The sequence below is a fragment of the Dryobates pubescens genome, chromosome 21 (genome assembly GCF_014839835.1).
Source record: "Dryobates pubescens isolate bDryPub1 chromosome 21, bDryPub1.pri, whole genome shotgun sequence".
NCBI lineage: Eukaryota > Metazoa > Chordata > Aves > Piciformes > Picidae > Dryobates > Dryobates pubescens.
The window spans coordinates 6,720,598-6,741,802 of NC_071632.1; the positions used below are offsets into that span (position 1 = coordinate 6,720,598).

Consider the following 21,205-nt stretch of genomic DNA (forward strand, 5'->3'; position numbering starts at 1 on the left):
TTTTAAACTATACTCATGTGCTTCTGTTTTCATTATAGAATCGTGCACGAAAGAAAAGGCTGAATATTATTATTGTAGCTGAAGGAGCTATTGACTGCCACAACAAACCTATAACATCAGAGAAGGTTAAGGATGTAAGTGTAACATCATACACTTTCTGCTTTGCTCTTCAGAAGTAGCTTGTCACATTGTGCTGGTTCTGTGTTGTATTTGTACTTTGAATCCAATAGTCCACTTACAGGGCAATTATTTCAGTGGCTCTTAGTGAGACCCTTTTCTCTTTGTAATATAAGACAGTAGTCCAAAACACCTACTTAACTGATAAGGTCAGAAATCGGCTCCAAGCAGTAATTATAACCCTATTTTGTTTGTAAAGTGTTAATCCTGTCCTATCTCACTGTGAAATAGTGTTTTGAACAAGGTCTTGTCAGTTTTTCCTGAATGGTTGCCTTGCCAAAAGTTGTGGTTTGATGTGGTGTAAGTTTAAGAAAAACTCTTGAGCTGCAATTACTCTGCTTTTCCTGGAAAAGTGCCCTTGGAAGAAGTTGAAACAGAGTTGTTGGAGGTTTGGCTTTCCTTGGGATTTATGAAAGGAAAACTTGTGTGGCTCGTTGGTCTAGGGGTATGATTCTCGCTTAGGGTGCGAGAGGTCCCGGGTTCAAATCCCGGACGAGCCCAAACTTATTTTGGTTAGGAAGGCCAGTGCTGTCCTGGGGTGCATTAAGAAGTGTGGCCGGGATGTTCTCCTGCTCCCCTGCTCTGCCCTAGCGAGGTCTCATCTGGAGTATTGTGTCCAGTTCTGAGCTTCCCAGTCCAAGAAAGGGAAGTACTTCAAGAGAACTCCAACAGAGGGCCACAAAGATACTTGAGGGGACTGGAACATCTCTCACACAAGGAAAGGCTGAGAGACCTGGGGCTGTGTAGCCTGGCGAAGAGAAGGCTGAGAGGGGATCTTACTAATGCTTACAAATGTGGAGTCTCCTTCTCTGGAAGCTTTCAAAACCCGCCTGGATTTGTTCCTGTGAGAGCTGCTCTAGGCAATCCTGCTTTGGCACAGAGGTTGGACTGGATGATCTTTCAAAGTCCTTTCCAACTCCTACCATACTGTGATTCTGTGACTGAAGTTTTGTTTTCCGTAGCTGAGAGGAATCTCTGATTCTTAACTCAGAATTGCAGTTTCACTATGGAAAGTGTTAAAGTGTAGGTGCAGTAGGTGGCTATTTTGTATTTATGGAAGAAGCATTACTTGCTTGCTACAATTTTCATCCCAAACCTACAAATGCAAGGGGTAGAAGATTTTGCAAATAATTCTGCCAGCACATAGAGCAGAGCAGTGCTAACACATTTGTGACAAACAAGCCCTATGAGGAGAGGCTGAGGGAGCTGGGATTGTTTAGCCTGGAGAAGAGGAGGCTCAGGGGTGACCTCATTGCCCTCTACAACTACCTGAAAGGTGGTTGTAGCTGGGAAGGGGTTGGTCTCTTCTCCCAGGCGACCAGCACCAGAACAAGGGGACACGGTCTCAAGCTGCGCCAGGGGAGGTTTAGACTCGAAGCGAGGAGAAAGTTCTTCACTGAGCGAGTCGTTCGTCATTGGAATGGGCTGCCCAGGGAAGTGGTGGAGTCACTGTCCCTGGAGGTGTTCAAGAGGGGATTGGACGTGGCACTTGGTGCCGTGGTCTAGTCGTGAGGTCTGTGGAGGCAGGTTGGACTCGATGATCCTTGGGGTCTCTCCCAGCCTTAGCTATACTGTGATACTGTGGTAACAATGATGATGATAAAACCCACTGCATTTTGAAACTCTCCACAGCTGGTGGTTCAGCGGCTTGGATTTGACACCCGAGTAACTATCCTGGGTCATGTGCAGAGAGGTGGAACCCCTTCAGCTTTTGACAGAATTTTGGTGAGTTGAACATAAAATCTTTACTCATGGCACCACATAGTAAAACTACATTTTGATTATTTGGGTGTAGGGATGTTTTATACTTGATGAACTTCACAAATCCAGTTATTTCATTAACTGTCTTGAATAGCTCCAATTCAGAATAGTGAAGCACTTTATGTGAAAGAATCTTTATAGGATTAAAAAGCAAAGCTGAAAGAGCAGTTGTCTATACTTAAGGGTATTAAACAGCCTGTGACATTTCCACTTACCAAGGAATAATTGTTTTCAGCTTCAATTACAGAGAAATCCTAACCATTTCTGTGATTGGAAGCCTTGTGCTTGCTTGAACACTCAAATGTTATTTGTTTCCAGGCAAGTCGTATGGGTGTGGAAGCTGTGCTTGCCCTTTTAGAAGCTACTCCAGCTACCCCTGCCTGTGTCGTGTCCCTGTCTGGAAACCAAGCAGTCCGTCTGCCTTTGATGGAGTGTGTGCAGATGGTGAGTGTCTGGCAAAAAGCCAATTTATAGTTTTTCATTAACTACAACAGGCTACTGTGTGCAGTAATTGTCTGTTGTCATTAAAGCACTGATGGGAACATGTGCAGAACTTTCCCACATCTGGGACTAATGAACTTCATGTGTTCACATTCTCTGTGTTATTACTTGTGAACCGCCAACAAACAAGAAATACATATATATTTGTTTAATTTACTATAAAACTTCTCAGACCTTTTCTTATTGCTGCAACAGATTCCTCAGATGCTTGCATCCATTTACACAACATAGCAGTCAACTTTCTGCAGGAAAACTGTTCAGCTTAAAGTGAATACAAAATAGATACAGAGGGTTTTGTTGTTGCTTGTTAGTTGGTGGTGGTTTGGTGTTGTCCCAGGAAGGCCTTTAGTGTCTGCTTCTACTTTGTTCTTCTCTCCACTGTAATTTATGCAATGATAGTTGGTAGCTCAAAAATAAATCAAATGTTAGTATTTCATTTTCTTCACTTTGGACAGCTATTTCAGAACAATTTATTTACTGAAATGTATTAAATAATCAACTTACTTAGTTTTTTTAAAGATAGTGAATACTCAGCTTGGGTGTTTCTTTTTTGTTTCAAGACTCAAGAAGTCCAGAAAGCCATGGATGAGGGAAGATTTGTTGAAGCTGTGAGGCTTCGTGGAAGGTATAGTCAATAACGTGCATCAGTTCCTTAATTCTAGGAAAGCTGAATTGCTTTGCTGTTCTGCTGGCTCTTCATATTTTATGTTAAATAATTTCTGTATGTTTTTATATTTCTGTATATTTTTTGAGAGTGGCAGAGGAGACAGAAGAGTGGATTAAATAGAATAATTGAAATTCATACCTGCCTAAAAACATCCCAAGCATAGAAAGCTAGTTCAGTACTACGCCAGACTAGTGACTGATATCAAGCTGAACAGTTACAAAGAGGAGAGCTTCTGTGTTGTATGAGCAGACTGGAAGCAACCATATGTTTGTTCAGCTAAGACTTTTAGGCCAGCCCCCTGAGCTTGTTCGTAAGTAGCTGGTAGTTCTCCAGCAGTAATGTTGAAAATGCTCTGTTCCATGTCACTTGAAAAGAAAATGTTTTCTTCCTGATCTTTAAGGTTAACTGACCAGCTATATAATTATTTTATTGATCTCATTTTTTTGTGTTTTGTCTTTATTTAGGAGCTTTGAAAATAACCTTAACACCTACAAATTGCTGTCACAAAAAAAGCCAGATGCTGAGCTTCCAAAGGTAAGGGTGCAAGTGTATCTGATTGGGTTATCTTAACAGTCTTCTTGGGCCAATCCTAGGCACAAATCCAGGCTGGGTGCAGAGTGGGTTGAGAGTAGCTCTAATGAAAGACACTTGGAGGTATTGATTGAGAAGTTCCCCAGGAACCAGCCCAGCCCTCCTGCAGCCCAAAAGGCAGCCACGTACTGGTCTGCATCAAGAGGAGTGTGGTCAGCAGGGCAAGAGAGGGGATTCCGTCCCGTGACTCTGCTCTGCTGAGACCCCATGTCGAATCCTGCCTTCAGCTCAGGTGTCCCCAGCATAAGAAGAACACAGAGCTGTTGGAGGGAATCCAGAGGAGGCCATAAAGATGATCCAAGGGCTGGAGCACATCTGCTATGAGGATAGGCTGAGGGAGCTGGGTTTGTTCAGCTTAGAGAAGACTCCAGGGGGACCTTATTGCTGCCTTCTAGTACCTGAAAGGATCCTACAGGAAGGCTGCTGAAGGACTTTTCGTAAGGGTGTCTAACAATAGGATAAGGGGGAATGGTTTGAAGCTGAGGGAGGGTAGGATTTGACTGGATCTTAGGAAAAAGTTCTATACAAAAAAACCTTGAAGTTTCAATCTCAGAAGCTAAAAGAACTTGGAAATTTTTTTGGTGGATAGTCAGCATTGCTTTGCCAGATCAGGTATCTGTTGACTTGTTTTATTTAATCTACCAATGCAAGTTTAGCACTGTTAGCATTGGGATATTTTGTTCTACAATAGTTTTGCCCTGTCTTTCTGTGATGGATGGCATTAGAAGGAAATGTAAGCCACTTGTGATTATCAACTGCATAATCACCCTAGCCAAATCTGTGTGCTTCAGTAAAAGGGGTTGGATGGGAATTGAAAAGTGGATGAAATGTGCATGTCAGAGGAACTGAGGAGAAGCTTATGTATGTATTATTTAGTTACCTTTAAATTTTGGATGCTTTTAGGGGCTTTGAAAATTCCTTTCCTACATTCTAATAGCAGCTGTCTGTAACAGACAAATTAGCCATGCTGTAGAAATTAAAGTACTGACAATTTATTTTTTCTCTTGCAGACTAATTTTAATGTGGCAGTTTTAAATGTTGGTGCCCCTGCAGCTGGCATGAATGCTGCAGTGAGGGCTGCAGTGAGAGTTGGCATTACTGAAGGCCATAAAATGTTTGCTGTCATTGATGGATTTGAAGGTTTTGCTAGAGGCAAGGTCAGTATTACAGATGTGAATCACAGAGTAGTATGTACTTCATCCCACACCACCACCTTCATGTTCTGTCATAATTCTCATGGGAACTAGTTCTGTAAGCTCTTTTATTTCATACAGATCTATAATCCCCCGATGGTAACTGTAGTTCTCAACTCTTTAAGTGTATAGATTCATTTATCTTAAATATTGCTAGTCCCATGCTGCAGAGCTACAGAATTATTTCGGATGGATCCTACCTTCATAGTTTAGTCAGTGTTTAGCACATGGGAAGTTCTTCACAGAACAGAATTGGTGATTCTGTGTGATGGGTTGTTGCATCTGTGCTCCTTTGCTGCAGCAAATTCTGCAGTGGTACTTTTTGAGCTGTTTTCGTATTCCCCAGGTGAATCAGATTTTCCTTGTCCCTTGTAGTAAATGGTAGGCATTGGCTGATATACTGAGGAGAAACGGATACAAGACTAATGATTTTGACACATAGCTGGTCCCCAAACTAACTTGCCATACCTAGTTTTAGGTGTTTCACATTGAGTAGGAGAGGATGTGAAAACAGGATCACGACACAAAACAAGGAAACATGGTCTGGAGGAAGAAAGAGCAAATAGACTGGAAAAGGATTAGTAAGAATTCAAGAGAAGCTAACTGTCTGTGACAAATTTCAGTTCTGGTGCCCAACAACTTCTTCCAGCAGTTTTCCACTAGGTAGCACCTGCTGTTTGCTGCATGTACTGAACTGAATATCCTTTCTTACTTTTATTCATAGATAAAGGAAATCAGCTGGGGAGATGTTGGAGGCTGGACGGGACAAGGAGGATCAATTCTTGGTACAAAACGGTAACAGCAACATTTTGCCGACTAGTATGATGAACTCTGGTACTTTATGTAACCATTCTGTGATGCCTTGCTCTTTCCCTTCCACAGAAGGTTGTAAGTCCTCCATTACTATTTTTTAAATACTTTCCAACTTGAGTATCTTTATAATACTGTACCAGCTCTGAATAGAGGATGAAAATGGGCTTTGAGACTTAAAAACTGGGGACTTCAAAGGACTTCAAACTTGTAAATTGCTTTGTTTGGCCTAATTCCTTGCTGGTTGTCAGAAAGAGTTGTTTGTATGGATAAATAGGTTAAAAAAAATACTGCATTACCTTCTCAGTTTATCTTAGTCATGAGTCCTTGTTGCTGCAGAGTCTGAAAACTGTTTTTATTTTTCTTTTGGTTTAATAATTTTTAGTACTCTTCCTGCAAAATATTTGGAGAAGATTGCTGACCAGATGCGCACTAACAGCATTAACGCCCTTATGGTTATTGGTGGATTTGAGGTACACTGAAATGACTAATTCTGCCTGAGTAGAGTAGAATGCCTAACAGAACAAATAGACCATTCTGATTTTTGCTCCATCTTCATGTAAAGTGTATTTGGTTGTAACTGTATTTGATCTACAGTACGTAGTGTTTAGAATTAGGAGCGTTTTCATTCACTGGTCCGTGGGAAGTTAACATTCAAGACAGTGACTAGGAACTACACACCAGAATGTGCTAAATGGATACATTGAGATAGCAGGCTAGTATTTGTGTGTTTAAAAAAAACCCTCCCAGCTTAATGACTGCAGCAGTGCAAGCTGTAGTCTATGCTCTATCAGTACTTACCACATGCTTCCAGAAGTTGTTGACCTTTGACACTAATTGCACTGTCATTCCTTATTTAATCCATTCTTTCTCACACAGTGCATTTCAAAGTCTGTATTCGATCTGCACAAGTATTTTCTCTTTTCCTGTCTTTCATATTAATTTCATTTTACTAGAATAATCAAGTTTTGAAATCTTAATCCAGGAGAGCATTTTACCAACTCTTAATCAGAGAAGAACATGCTTAGTAAGAAATGAATCATCACCATTTTTATCAGGCCTCAGTTAGGAATTTTAAGGTTTTAAGTGAGAAGTAACAGTGCCTGAAGATTGGAGAACTAGTTTGCAGCATGTTTGTGTTGTACAAAGCACTTTGTCTAAACAGTGTATTTCCTTGAAAATAAGTGTTCTGTTTATTGTTTGTTTTCAAATGTATGCCTGGTTTTAATTCTTTCTTTTCCCCGTGTCTGTTAGATTTTAGTGGTTCCTTGATGCTTTGACTTGCTTGAGTGTGCTGTGGTAGAAATGGCATTCCCGTGGCCCTTTCCATTTTATCGCTCCCACTTTGCCCTTATCTTATTCATCCTAATCTTTCACCCAATGCCTGTGCCCAACAGGCGTACCTCGGACTCCTGGAATTGTCAGCTGCCCGAGAGAAATATGACGAGTTCTGTGTTCCCATGGTTATGGTTCCTGCAACTGTATCCAACAATGTACCGGGTTCAGATTTCAGCATTGGTGCAGATACTGCTCTGAACACTATCACTGATGTAAGTCTATCCTGGTGTGTGCGCTTACTAACCAAGCACTTCTGGTGCAAACTGACTCAATTGGCTAGAAATGGATATTTTTATAGACCAGAACTTTGGAAACGGCATCTGGAGGACAGTTTTCATGTATCTACAGGTGTGAGACCTTGAGCAGCTGAGTCTAGTTGAGAGGTGTCCCTCCCCATGGTGGGGAGGTTGTAGGAGATAATCTCTGAGGTCCCTTCCAACCTGAGCCGTTCTAGGATTCTATGATATGCCCTTAAAAAAAGGGAAGGTTTTAGGATCCTAAATACTTCCATGGTTTCCTCTGAAACTATGATAACCTGTACATTTACAAACTGTATGATAATATATGGACAAAAGAACCCTAAAGCTAAGGCTTGATGATTATACACTGCACTGTAGAGGAAAAAAGTCTCCATTATATGCAGATACGTAGCATCTTTATTCCTCTAACACAGAATGTAAGAATCCCCATTCCTCTAATTGTAGGAATTGCCTGTATTTAGGTGTTAGGCTCTTCTGCCTAGTAGCATGTGATAGAACAAGAGGAAATGGCCAGGGGAGATTTAGACTGAATCTTAAAAAAATTCCTTTACTGAAAGGGTGGCATTGGAACAGGCTGCACAGGGAGGTGGTGGAGTCACCATCCCTGGAGCTGTTCAAAAAACACAGACAGGGCACTTCAGGACATGGCTCATGGTGGCGTTCGGTGACAGATGGACTTGATCTTAGAGGTCGTACCCAACTGAAATAATTCTGTGATTCTAAGAAGAGCTGAGATGTATTATGAAGTGTTTTTCAGAAGATCAAATCCAGTAATACAATATAAATTGAAAATGGATTAGTTAATGCTGAACTCAGTTGAACAGAAGGAATTGCCAAACACTCTGCAAATGAAACAGTCAGGCATGCCCTTACCCTTCATGAAGTGTACTGTAAGCATTAATCCATCACACCTCTTCTAAGATCCATTCGCTTTCTGTACACAATTCTGACATAATTTTAGTTGTGAGACAGTGGCAGTAATACTGCACTTCAATTTTCTTTTCAGCATAATGAGCTGACAGACATAATGCAAATGTAGTTGCAAAGTATATACAGTTTCTTTAAAGCACAGCAAAGACAATAAAAGCAGTTGTCTTCAAAATCATGTTTAAATTTTCAGGTACAAAGGAGGACTAGAATGACTAGACAATTACAATTAATTGCCATGTGATAGGACAAGTTCCCCTTTTGACTTTGTTTCCAGCAATGTTGGAGGCAGAGCATGGATTTTTTTCACTGATTGTACCTACTCAGCTATATTTTAAAATGTGAATAATAACTTAATAACTGGCATAGTGCTCATGTCAAGTGGGAGAAGAATTTTAAGTTGCCTTTAAAAATTGAAAGTTCAGTTCTTCTGTCATTTAGGTGTAGTTGGAAGTGTTCTTTTCATAAAATTGAAGTATTTCTCTAATGGTATCAACTACAAAAGCACTAGCAAACTTTTCACCTGTTTTGGTGTTGATTTGCTTTTTACCATGCCAACATAACCATTTGTGTCTTCAACAAAATAAACCCTTCAGTTAGAAAATGTCAGTTTCCCTCACTACTGCCTTTAATGAGGCTGCAAGCTTAGCTAAATCTATCTTGAGAGTGTTCTTTATAGACAGGTTATAAATGCTGAGGTTGTTTCCAGTTCTGGTAAATGAAAATATCTCTCCAAATCCATTGATCACAATTTCAGGTGAGTAAAATGTTTGTGCATAACACCTACTTTGCTTCTGTTCTTTTCTTCATAAGCTTTGTTTACCTAACTGACTTCTTTTTATAGGTTTTGTAGGAGATGTATTCATATTCATTTGGTGTGTCTCTCCTTGTTGCTGTGTTGCTTTATATTTAGGTTTCTAGATACCTTTCCCTGTCATTAGATAATACAATGTCAGTATCTCCATATTTTCCAAGTCAAAGTCTCCAAATGATTTTATTTTTTTTTTTTCACTAATAGCTTCTGTCCTGATTTTGCCTTTGATTTTTGCCCAGATTTTTCTCTGAAATCAGTATGAAATGCTACGGCTTTGCAAGATTCAGATTCATCCCAATGGAAAAATCACTTTTGTTGTTCTTTTGGGGGAGCAGAATTTTGTGTTGGGGAAGCATTTCTGCTTGGTATCTTCTCAGATTTCTGCTCTGATTGTTAAAATGTAATTCACTAAAGCTGATAATGAAAAATGTGTCCTTTCATTCCTGTGTTATAGTGGTGATGCCCCCTATTAAATGTGACTGAAGAGCTCCACGTGAGGCATACAATGCTAAATGAAAGTAGAGATGGACATGATTGTCCTTGATATCTAGGCTATAGATACATGTCTAGAGTAGTACCTCTTATGAACACCAAAATGCCATGACACTTAGTTTTTCTGTGCTGCTGTTCTTCTGCTCTTGACAGCTTTTAGTAAGGTAAGTGCATTCCTGCTGAGTAACGAGGCCTTAGTGTTCAGCATTTCTAGACAGTCATCAGGGTGTTTGGAGCATGGCAGGCTGTGGAAATGATGGTACCTTGAAACATTTGCAGCTAAAACTTCTTCAGATGCTGCATTTAAAAAGAAAAAAGAGTAAACCTCAGACCAGTAGATAGATAACTTCTGGAGCAGAGGTCAAGCATGTGGGGTTTTTTGTCCCTGAGTCAGACAGTGGATGGTACATTTCTCATTAGATTCTTAGATTCTTTAAACAGTTCTGTGAGCCTCTTAAAAAATGTTTTGCTTTTTCCAATTTCTGTTTTAAAATACAAGCTTTTCATCAGTGAAATGGTAGAATGTGTTTTGGCTTTTGAATAGTTTCAGGTTTATGATAATCCTGTGTTTTTCACTTCACTTTTCAGAATATTAGTGAGAACTCAGTATTAAATAGCTGGGGAAAGCTGGCTGTTTCTGTACCTGAAAAGGGTATACCTAAGGCTTGTAGATGTATATAAAAGACATTGTTTAGGATTGCAGGGTGTAAGAAAATGAACTTGGAGTTTTCTGAGAAAAGAAGCATCAGGAAAATAACTGGCATCATAAAAATACCTTTATCCTCAACTTCACTTTGCTAATCCAGTACTATTTCAGGTAGTAGTTCTCTGAAATTTGAAATCAATGAGGTGTCAGATTTTTGTCCTACTTCACCAGGAAGGGCAGAAATGCATTTTGAAATAAAACTTGGAATACTTAATATGGACGAAAAAGATGCATTAACAATACATTTTGCAGGTGGACTAAAAGGCAGAAACCTACTTTGTAATTAAGGAGAAAGAATAGAGAGTTAGACTCCACTCTTTCCATGTTCTGCAGCTGAAAGAAAGGTTGAAAATTTAATTTGAAAGCAAAGCCTGCTGACAGGCTAGAGGATACTGATGGAAAGAGTAAACCAGAACAAGGTATGGAAGCATATTCTTTCGATTCAGGAGGTGTAGAAGTAAATGAAGAAAGGAAAAGAAAAAGGTACCAGCTAGACGGAGAAAAATGGAACCTGCAAAAAAGAGGGTGTTCTTTGACAATGTGACTTTCCCTTTCATCATAGGGAAGGGGATACAGGTTGACTAACTGGTTTTGTGAGAAAAAGAGTAGCAGACAACCCCTGAGGAGTAAAGATAGGTACAGTAGGATTGCTGTAATGCAGTCTCCATACACTTCCCTTGGAAATCAGACTGCTGGACCCTCCCAGTGCTGGTACTAGCATGCGTGGCTCCACATTAACCTGAACTAGGAAGCTGAAAATTAGCCTGACCCATGCTAGTGTTAACCAATTAAAATCTCATCTCCTTCAGCTCTAGCAACAGCTGGATGTGGAGCTAAAGCTGTAAATCCATCCCTTTCAATGGCCATTTGCATTTAGAGCCACATAAAGTTAACAAACCACAGTCTTTGCTTGACTGCATCCATTTAATCCTTGGTTATGGCAGTGCCCTTTCTAATAACACAGACAATAAAAGGGTGTCTGATTATTAAAGCACATTACACAGTACAGCATCCCTCTAATATCTTTAGTTTTTATTTAAAAAAAGAACAGTTCTCCAGCAGTCATTAAAGCCACCCATCACTTGTTTACCATTTATAACTACTGAGTGACCATTTATTAAAAGCATTTTCACATTTTGCTGCAGTGATGCGAAGATGTTGCATACAATTGTCTAATGCTCATGCTTGGTGAAGGGACAGGCTTGGGATATGTTTGCTGAGCTCTCTTGCATCAAATAAAATGACAATATTTAATGCAAGGAAAACATATCTTAACTGCATCTTAACATATCATAAATGCAGACTAACCAGTTGTATTAGTTAGTGCTCTGTAAATCTTGTCAAAGAAGCTGATGGTTTGCAGATCTCCAGGAAGCCGAGTGATGGCTGTGTCAAGCACCACTGACACTCGGTGTACCTCCATATCTGTCAGTAGAAACGATTCGAAGCAGCCTGACTCAGCTGAGTTGGGCTAGGCAATCACTGACACTTTCTCAGTGAAGTTTCCTCCACTCCAAAACAACAAAACAGAACAAAATTAAATAAAAAGTCACATTTGTTGCTCTTCTGGCTGTCCTGCTCCTCAGAACTACAGGTGTGGCTGTGCAGTGCTTTGGATTGGACTTAAACTGGCAGTGCATTCTAGCACTGAGCTTAATAGAATGTTGCACTTGGGAAAATCTATGAGTAGAGCTAGACTTTGGAAAGCCAATTTGCACTTGTGCACCTACCAATACGTCCTCTCCTCTCACTGACCAGCACCTGCTCTGTCAAAAACCCACAGAGCAGAACTCTCAGAGGTGAAGTTTTTTACAAACATTTTCTCCTGAGTTACTGCCTAAATGAGTCACTGCATAGATCCTTGTGGAGATGACTTGATAGCTAGCTAATTCTGATCTGCAGTGGTTTGCTTCTGTGATTGGAGAAATTGAAGAGATGAGAGTTCTGTGACCATCAGTCCTTTCTAGGAGAAAGAGATGGAGAGAAATGCGATGTTGTGCGTGATCAGAGAGGCATCACACAGGCAGTTGGAAACATGGCCACACATCATAAGAGATGCTGATTAGCTTAGAAAGAATTGAAATCATGTCACTAACAAATTTGTTTACTGACTGAAGCCAGCTGCAAACTCTTAACCTTCAAGTATTATTTTGACATCTTCAGGAACACCTAATCTTTTTCAAGTGTGTGGAATCTGTCTGAGGAGCTACAGCTGCTTTTCAAAGAGTCTTTGAATTCTACTTGCAAACTTTCATCAACTCATCCATGTGCATGGTTCTGCATTTTTCTGGGCCTGTGCCCAGTCTCCATGCATAGGGGCAGAGGTGTGATGTTGATAGAATCTTGGGAGGCAGAGGCAAACCTTTTTTTTCCTTTTTCTTGGTGGAAATAGATGTGTCTTGACTTTATAGGATAACATAGTTTTTAAAACCCAGCTTTCCTTAAGCAGTTCCTTCAAGTTGTAGGTGTTTTCCTAGTTAACTTTCTGAACTCCTTAACATATATCAAACTTTGTTCTTTAAGTGGTTTCTTGTGGAATGATTTCCAGTCTCCCTGTATGCCATCTTTTTCTGCCCACCTGCTTCAGACCTGTGCTGTGCACACTTCACGTTCGCTCTGCATTAGCTTGCACTAATCTTCTGCATCTCTTCAAAGAGCATTGTGCCAATGCAACCCCAGTGCACTGTTGTGGTATGTCCAGATTATCCCCCCCACCAAACAACTCACCAGTTGCATTTACCTGGGCCAATGGACAGCCAAATTTACCATCACACACAAGGAGCCACTAGCAGAGCAATCTAAAGCCAAGCAATGTATCACTCACACTTGTACCACTGCTCCAGGCCTATGAAAGTTGTCTGCAGCTCCACGAGGCCCGTTCCCGCTTTGAGGAGTTCTGTGTTCCTATCTGTGTGTTGCCTGCTACTATTAGCAACAATGTGCCAGGCACAGACTTTAGCATTGGTGCTGACACTGCCTTGAATGCTATTGTGGAGGTAAGACTGCCTATCTTTAAAGAAGGTAAAATGCATAAAATGAAGGTCTGTAAAGACCTTAAAATGTCTGTTACTGTAGCTTTTAATGGTTTATTGTTTTCCATGACATCAAAGGTTAACCTTGTAACAATTAATGATGTTGTATGCTTAAATTTTTGGGGATTGTGTTTAGTTACCCAGGACTGCTGCAGTAGTGTTTAGGGTATTTGCTTGTCTCAGAATTGTAGACTCCTGGAATGGCTCAACTTGAGTCTGCTGGAGTCACAGCAAAGGTCTAATAAAAACAAATTAGTAAACCTCTGAACAGCTCTAGGTTTTACCAAAACCTTCATTATCAATCCATGTAAGTAATTATGAAGTGATTGGCCAAGCAAGTCAGATGAGAGATTCAGCATTTGATAACTACTGTTTCCCTGGTAGACTCCTGGAATGGCTCAAGTTGAGTCTGCTGGAGTCACAATGACTTTTAACTGTAGTTTTCACAGCTTCCTGGTTGTATCAATTGAATTTTATTATGGTTAGAATGTTTTATGTTAAAAATGGAACACTGTTGATTTGGTGAAGTGTGAAATATCAGATTTCTCATTAAGCTGTCTCTGTACATGTGAAAGCTCATCTAGCAATGCCATCCATGTTTAAAACCTCTCAGGCTTGCACCAGGTGTTGGAGCTGTGGCTTTTCCAGCCCATGGAGTAGGACATGAATGAGTGCTTCTTTAAAATCCAACTGTGCCATTTTTGTGTTGGGTGATTTCTGTCACAGCCATTCTGAGAGAGCAAGAATATTAGAAAGGTTCAGCTATGTCTCTTGCATAGTCAGAGGCAGAAATCCTTCTAAATAAACTTGAAGTGGCTAATCTTAAAAGCAGCTAAGGATTTACATCCTTGCCTTTAGCACTTGGAGCTTTTCAGGAGGCAGAAAATTTCATTCACCTACCAGCAGCTGAAAAACTGGTTTAGAGAACTTGGAGTTTACAAATGGTTTAGGTCTCTCAAAATGAAGGAAATGTTATAAATGTGTTGTATTGATTTTTTTTTGCAGCCAATATGTTCTTAACTTTTAACTGTTGTAATTCAGATTTCAAGATGATGACCTTCTCAGGTACTTTAATCTCTCATTTTCACTCAACAGAATTGGTGTAGGAAGGTACAGCAGTTTCACAGAACTCTTCTTGTCACCCTGTGTGGGATAACTTAGTGGTTTTGAAGACAAAGAAGGAAGTAGTGTCTATTTCCTTCATTTGCTTTCTGGAAAGAAAATACCTTACCTGATGACTTGAAAGCAACTTTGAATGCTGATTTTTGCGACTGACTTTATTTGGTCATTATTACAGTCAAACTAGTTCATGCTACTTTGGTATTTGTAAACATATGTTTTTAATACCTTATATGCTTCTACCTGTGAGTAACCCAAAGTTGCATGACATAGAACTATAAACCCTGAGGCTTTTCTTACTTAAACTGACAATCTCTTGTCTTTGGTCAGACCTGTGATCGCATCAAGCAGTCAGCCAGTGGTACCAAGCGTCGAGTGTTCATCATTGAGACCATGGGTGGCTACTGTGGTTACCTGGCTAACATGGGGGCCCTTGCAGCAGGAGCTGATGCTGCTTACATCTTTGAAGAACAGTTTGATATTCGAGAGCTCCAGGTATACAGCACTAGAAATGTTATCCTCCTTTTTAAGGAGATGCTGAAGTTGTACATTTCATGTGTGCTTTTGAAGGTTTGTAGCACCAGTTTGTATCTACAAGCTGGCCTTGCCAGCAGTGCTTTGATATAATGCCAGTTCTTAGGCCAGGTTACGTAAGGGAACATACAGCCAGTTATTCTTGGCATCAAGTTGAGTTAAGTGACATCATTATTGTCATTTCTAGTCATTAAACACTACCAGTAGATTGATTTGTATTCTATTGTGTTGCATTTTATTACTAATGTTTTATTATTAATGTAAATATAGTTTTATTGAATTGTATTTACCTGCAAGTCCAACTGCATGTAAATAGCAGTTTTGAAAGAAAAAACAGAAAAGAAACCAAAACAAACCCAGAAGCAGAGTAACTTTTTCCCATTATGATACTTCCTCAGCTTCTTGTGTTAGAAAGCTGTTCAGGGCAGGAACTGAGCAGTGTGGGAAGTGTCTGAGATACTGACTGATACCAGAGCTCTTCAGAGCATGTGTAGATGAGAGACTAAAATAAAGATTGCAGGCTTTAAGGATTAGAGATTAGGCTGTAATCTGGAATTGGTCTACCATGAGGATTTTACCCTTCTCAGGTATTTGTTCCTAGCTCAGTCATGGACCAATACAAAGCTAAAAAGGCAGAAATTCCTGGAAGGAAAAGAGATATGAAGTGAACTTTAATTCCTCCCCACTCATCTCTCAATGCTGTGGGCTCTCCTTGTCATTTATGGCAGTACCAGCACAGCAGTGCTGCATAACAGGACTCTTGCAGGGACTGTGAGTGAATTCAGGCAGTGATCACAGAATATTAGGGGTTGGAAGGGACCTCAGAAGATCTTCCAGTCCAGCATGGTGCTGTGCCAGGACAGCATACAACCCCAGCTCTGTGTTGCTATTCACATGAGTTAGTGGCAGTGCAGAGGAAGGAGTTAGTTTTAACCCCAGCTGGATAGGCACACCCAGGATGTTATCCTGGCTCTCCAAACTCCTGCTCTGTGAATCTGCTCGCAATACTTTGTGTGGAATACTTGACAGAAGTTCTCAGGATAGATAGGTTTGTGACAGTTGTTTATTAAGAGTTTTGGGTGGCTCATTAAAAACACTTTTGCTGTTTCTAGGCTAATGTGGAACACTTGACTGAAAAAATGAAAACCAGCATCCAGCGTGGGCTAGTGCTGAGGTAGGCAAACAATGGATGGCATCAGTGCTGCTGAACATTTCCAGCCAGGTAGACTGGCCACTTACAAAGACACTCCAAGATTGCTCTTTGAGTATTCCTTTAGCATGAGATTTTTAGTATAGCTGTTGCTCCAGAAAGCAATTCTGGGGCCTGGCAGGAAGCTCGAGTCCTAAACTTCCTTCTTTCTATGTAAATGTATGTCCTCTATAATCCAGTATTTTATCCTTTTAATGGCCTATTTTATTATCAGCTTTACCTTTTATTGTAGATTCTTAGTAAAGACAGTGGGAAAACAAGCATACAGGTGTCCACACAGAAACATCCCTTTCAAAACATTTAAAATACATTGATTGGTATGTTGTGCAATTACAGCTTCTTACCTGGATCAGGCTGTAGCTGCTTTCTTGAGCATTTATTTTCAGTCTGTCAAACAGCAAAGGGCTGCTCAGTGAATGGTAGAGTAACTTGTATGACAAAATAATGTTTGGTCAGAGTCTAGCAGGGTGAAAAAACTCCTAATGTTTGCAGTGGCAGTAAGGAAGAGCCTCAGGGCCTATTCATTATCCATGATTTTATAAAACAGAAAATGATGAGATTGGATGCAGATGGCTTCTTGTTTCAATACAGGTTTTCCTCTGCATAATGAATTTACCAGACCTAAAATGTTGGTTTTTTACTACTTTACTTAACAGTAAATTTCAAGTGACATGCCAGTGTAAAAGTAATGTAGGCTTCAAAATCATCAGCATCTTACATCAAAGTGAACTTGTGACTACTGGCATCAACAAAGTGGGAAACCATTTGTCATTCAGTAGCTGTAAAGACATCCACTACTTGATAGTACATTTGCTGACTGTATGTGGCCTTAATTGTGACAGAAATGAGAACTGCAATGAGAACTACACCACAGACTTCATTTACCAGCTGTACTCTGAAGAAGGGAAAGGGGTCTTTGACTGTCGGAAGAATGTGCTGGGCCACATGCAGCAGGTAAAAGTGACCTTCCCAGCTGTGTCAGTGCACACTGCTCAAGCTAGGCTCACTCAAGGGTGAAGAAAAGCAGGGGGAGTTTTCTTTGTAGGTAACTCAGAAGTGTTTGTTAGCATTGTATTTTATTGTGATTTCTTCTTCAAATCTAGGGAAAGATGCATCAGATCTGTAGGATATTCAGTTTTGTGTCCCTGTAGGATTTTCAGTTTTATGTCCCTCCTGTCTATACTAATAAGCAGTGACACTTACTAGGTAATATAGGTCTTTTATTATTGTAATGCATCTTTAGAGCACACTTTCCTGTGCATGCATGAAGTATCTGACTTCTGAACCCTGGGAGAGATGAGATTTCACTGAGAGAATAGTTGCAGATAGATTGTTCTTGTAGAAGAGAGAGTAGTGAGCTTCTACTTGTGGTCTCTGAACTTTGCGTCCCTTTATTTCGTTACATTCCTCATCAGTGGGCAAGTCATTAGTTTCTAATTTGTCTACCCCAATCACCAAGACTGAGGGAGAGTTAAACAAGTAGAGGCAGATTTCTGAGCACTAGCAGGGAAATAGCTGCCTCTGCTTTTCAGCTATGTCATGCTGTATTGTCCTTACTCCTGTGGCTTTAGACTGAGCTTGGCACTTCCTGTGTAGTATTTAGCAAAGGTGACTTTGAAGGCCACCAGCATTAGTCAGGCTGCTTGGTGCCTCACATAGGATTTCAGTCCAGTCCCACCTGCTGCACTGAAAATGGACAGAAGAGGTAGGCAGGCTCTATGCAATGCAGACAGAGGATTTGGAAACAACCCCAAAACAAGGCTTCTGTTCCCAGAACTATTTAAAGGCTGCTGTAATACTTGGAGTGGAAGCACCCACCCCCCACCCCCAAGAAAGTGATTGTTAGTCTGGGAAGTCCTGATGGGGTTTTGTCAGTCTAGTACTGCATGCAGGACATTTTATCCTCCCTCATTCTAGCTGCCCTAGAGAGAGCTGCTTTCCAGACTTCTTTGATGTCAGAGTCAGCACTTGGGTCTCTTAGGCTCCTTCCAACACCCCTTCCTCAACAGCTTCCTGGGTTCTGTTGCGGTGAAATGAGGCTGCCCCATAGCTGGGCAGTGCTTGGTGATCAGCACTGCAGGGAGGTGAAAACCAGCACTGAGTCAGAGCTCTGCAGGTGCCTCCCACAGCCTTTGAATGTGCTATGGTGACCTGTGTGCTTGGTGAGGTTTGTGGTTTGATGGTGTTTGGGGAGTTGGGGGGTAAGGGGAAGCAAGAGGTGGTGGAGATGGTTGATGGAATACAAAGCTAAGCACTGGTGCAGAGACAGCTGAGCTAACCCACACTTGGTTTTCCTGCAGGGTGGTGCTCCTTCACCGTTTGACAGGAACTTTGGCACAAAGATTTCTGCCAAAGCTATGCAGTGGATCTCCAAAAAACTGAGAGAGACCTACAGAAAAGGTGCAGAAACCCAGGGGGGCTCTCCTGGGGCTGTCTGTGATTAGCTGTCAGCATGTGAGGCTGCTCTGCAAGCAGGAGTTTTAGATTAGTTCCTCCTTTCCCTCCTGTGTTTTTACTGTTGTCTTTCTGCTGTAAGATGTCCCCTCCAGTGCAGTCAGTCATTCAGGTAGCTGCTTCCTTGTCTTTCTTTCAAACAATGTTAGTGTGATTGCAGTTTGTCATGCATGCAGGAATTGATGGTTAAATAGTTACATCTGTTCTTCCTTTTTGTTTCATGGTGGCTACATGGGAGACAGAAGAAGGTAATGATGATGTCTTCTTTGGGGATTTTCATAAAGCACTTTTTACTAAAATCTAATGTAAATTTGGATGTTAAAAATCAATCTTCCCCTTGTTTAATTACACTGTTTTCATTGGTAATCACCACAGCTTAAGTTAAGGAGTGAAGGTTTCCTAACCCTATTAAAGTACTAATTGATGTTTTATCATTACATTAAACATCCAATAACCGAAATTAAGCTACTGTAAGAGTCCCATTCCATTTAATGACAGCAAAAGGGGTTTCACCCTTAGAAGTGAGAGTGAAAAAAAAGATCCTGAATGGTTTCTTTCTTTTTAGGAAAAGTCTTTGCCAACACAGATGACTCAGTTTGCTTGCTGGGGATGCGGAGGCGCAACCTGGTATTCCAGCCCGTGGCTGAGCTCAAGACTGAGACAGACTTTGTGTATGTACACGCTGCTTACATCTTAAACACCTCAGCACAGCCTCCAAGTCAATCTTCCATACTGCTGACACACAGCTTTGCCAGCTGTTATGCTCCACCTTTGTCTTTGGCCTACTTTCAGGCAGTACTTTGCCATGATTGTTCACTTGGGGGTTTATAACAGCTCCCTTCATGCTTTCTCTTCATTCTTCTTATGCCTGGAGGTCTCTGGGACTTCGTTCTGTTTCCTAGAATGACTTCACTTCTGGCAGTTCAGTGGGGCAGCATTTTTTGTGTGCCAGATTTGGTATTACTCTTAACTATAAGGAACATCTTCAGTAAAATCCCTTCTTTCCTTCCTTCCTTCAGTATTCTGTCCTTATTTCTCCTCATTTTGGGTCAGTGCTGACAGAAAAACCTAGAATGGCTTAGGTTCAACCTCAGAGCTCATCTACTCCTAACCTCCCTGCCATGGATGAGGATGCCTCTCAACTAGGCTGCTCAAAGCCTCATCCAACCTAGCTTTTCACATCCCCAGGCAGGAGGCATCCACAACCTCACTCTCCCCCCTCCTACTGAGCCTGCCCCAGATCCAGTCTCACCCTGCTCTCCTTCAGCTTCAAACCATTCCCCTGTCCTGTCTCTAGACACCCTCATGGAAAGTCCCTCTGCAGCCTTCCTGTAGGATCCCTTCAGGTAGTGGGAGGCAGCTCTAAGGTCACCCCCTAGAGTCTTCTCCAGGCTTTAACAACCCCAGCTCCCTCAGCCTGTCCTCACCACACCATAAATGTCAGTGTCTGAGCCCATTTTTAAGGGAGCCCATTACTGCTGGTGTTGTGAAACATGTTTGCCTAAGCCATTATCTAAAGCACTGTCTTTTTTTCCCCACCCCACTTGTGACACAGGCACAGGATTCCCAAGGAGCAGTGGTGGCTGAAGCTGCGACCCCTCATGAAAATCCTGGCCAAGTACAAGACAAGTTATGACGTGTCAGATTCAGGCCAGCTGGAGCACGTGGCCATGCACAGCACAAAGGAGGCAGAAACTGGAGCCATCTAAGCCATCACTTGTTTGTATTGTTGTAGTAGGTGCACATTGAGTAACAATGCTTTAGGATTGTTAGAGCTTTGGTTTGTAACATTTAAATTATTGTACCAGCACTTTATGTGACCCAAGACCTTCAGCTGTCACAGTTCCTGTTCTGTTTTTGTGTTCTGTTGGAAACAACCCTAGCATCTGATACTATCAGTAAATGGGCTCACCTACCCCTTAAGAGCAAGTGCAGCACCCTTCTATGCACTCTAAGTTACTCATCTACTGCACTGTGAGTACTTACACCCAAAACTGAAGTGTAGGTGGCTAGCTTTGTGTTGAGTTACAGGATATGCTTAATGTATCTGAAGTGAAATAAAATACTGTTGCAACCATCCCTGTGCTCCCCTGTGTGGATAATGGGGGAGGGAGAACAAGGCTTCATGGAGGAGTCTCTGCACAGCAGTGAAGGGGAGAAGCACCTGCCCGCCTTCCCTAAGGGTGCAGGAAGTAGACATAGAATCATTGAGGCTGGAGAAAATCCCTAAGATCATTGAGTCCAACTGCAACCCAACTACCCTGACCACTAAACTGTCTTAAAGCTACACCTTCTTCAACACCTGCAGGGATGGTGACTCTACCACCTCCCCAGGCTGCATGTTCTAACCCCTCACCATGCTCTCAGTAAAGAATTTTTTCCTAATGTCTAACCTAAACCACCCAACAACTTCTGTCCTTCCTCACCTCCTATTGCTGCTTGCTTAGGAGAAGAGACCAAGCCCAGCCCCACTCCAGTCTCTTTTCAGGTAGCTGTCGAGAGCTATGAGAAGGCAACTGAGGTTCCTCTGGAGCTGTCTTTCCAGGGGCAACAACCCCCATTCCCTCAGTCTATCCTCAGAGCAGAGGTGCTCCAGCCCTTGCATCATCTTTGTGGCCT

At 41.4% G+C, this 21,205-nt stretch overlaps 1 protein-coding gene and 1 non-coding gene across 4 annotated transcripts in view; both read left to right on the forward strand.

Annotated features, from left to right (window-relative positions):
• Positions 1-20,665, forward strand: part of PFKP (phosphofructokinase, platelet) — a 43,013-nt gene extending 22,348 nt beyond the window's left edge. Inside the window, exons 9-24 of one of the 3 annotated variants that reach the window (XM_054171260.1) lie at positions 39-134; positions 1,810-1,902; positions 2,257-2,382; positions 3,000-3,064; positions 3,571-3,640; positions 4,708-4,854; positions 5,615-5,685; positions 6,086-6,173; positions 7,098-7,250; positions 13,081-13,233; positions 14,719-14,883; positions 16,035-16,096; positions 16,975-17,086; positions 18,433-18,532; positions 19,152-19,257; positions 20,142-20,665. In XM_054171260.1, the coding sequence (XP_054027235.1) occupies positions 39-134; positions 1,810-1,902; positions 2,257-2,382; positions 3,000-3,064; positions 3,571-3,640; positions 4,708-4,854; positions 5,615-5,685; positions 6,086-6,173; positions 7,098-7,250; positions 13,081-13,233; positions 14,719-14,883; positions 16,035-16,096; positions 16,975-17,086; positions 18,433-18,532; positions 19,152-19,257; positions 20,142-20,295 (1,761 nt within the window). In that variant the 3' untranslated portion in view covers positions 20,296-20,665. The remainder of the gene's footprint in view (positions 1-38; positions 135-1,809; positions 1,903-2,256; positions 2,383-2,999; positions 3,065-3,570; positions 3,641-4,707; positions 4,855-5,614; positions 5,686-6,085; positions 6,174-7,097; positions 7,251-13,080; positions 13,234-14,718; positions 14,884-16,034; positions 16,097-16,974; positions 17,087-18,432; positions 18,533-19,151; positions 19,258-20,141) is intronic. The other 2 variants (XM_054171259.1, XM_054171258.1) reach the window with 2 other exon arrangements.
• On the forward strand, positions 606-677 carry TRNAP-AGG (transfer RNA proline (anticodon AGG)). The gene has a single exon. It is a non-coding gene; the product is annotated as a tRNA-Pro (tRNA).
• Positions 20,666-21,205: the final 540 nt, after the last annotated feature.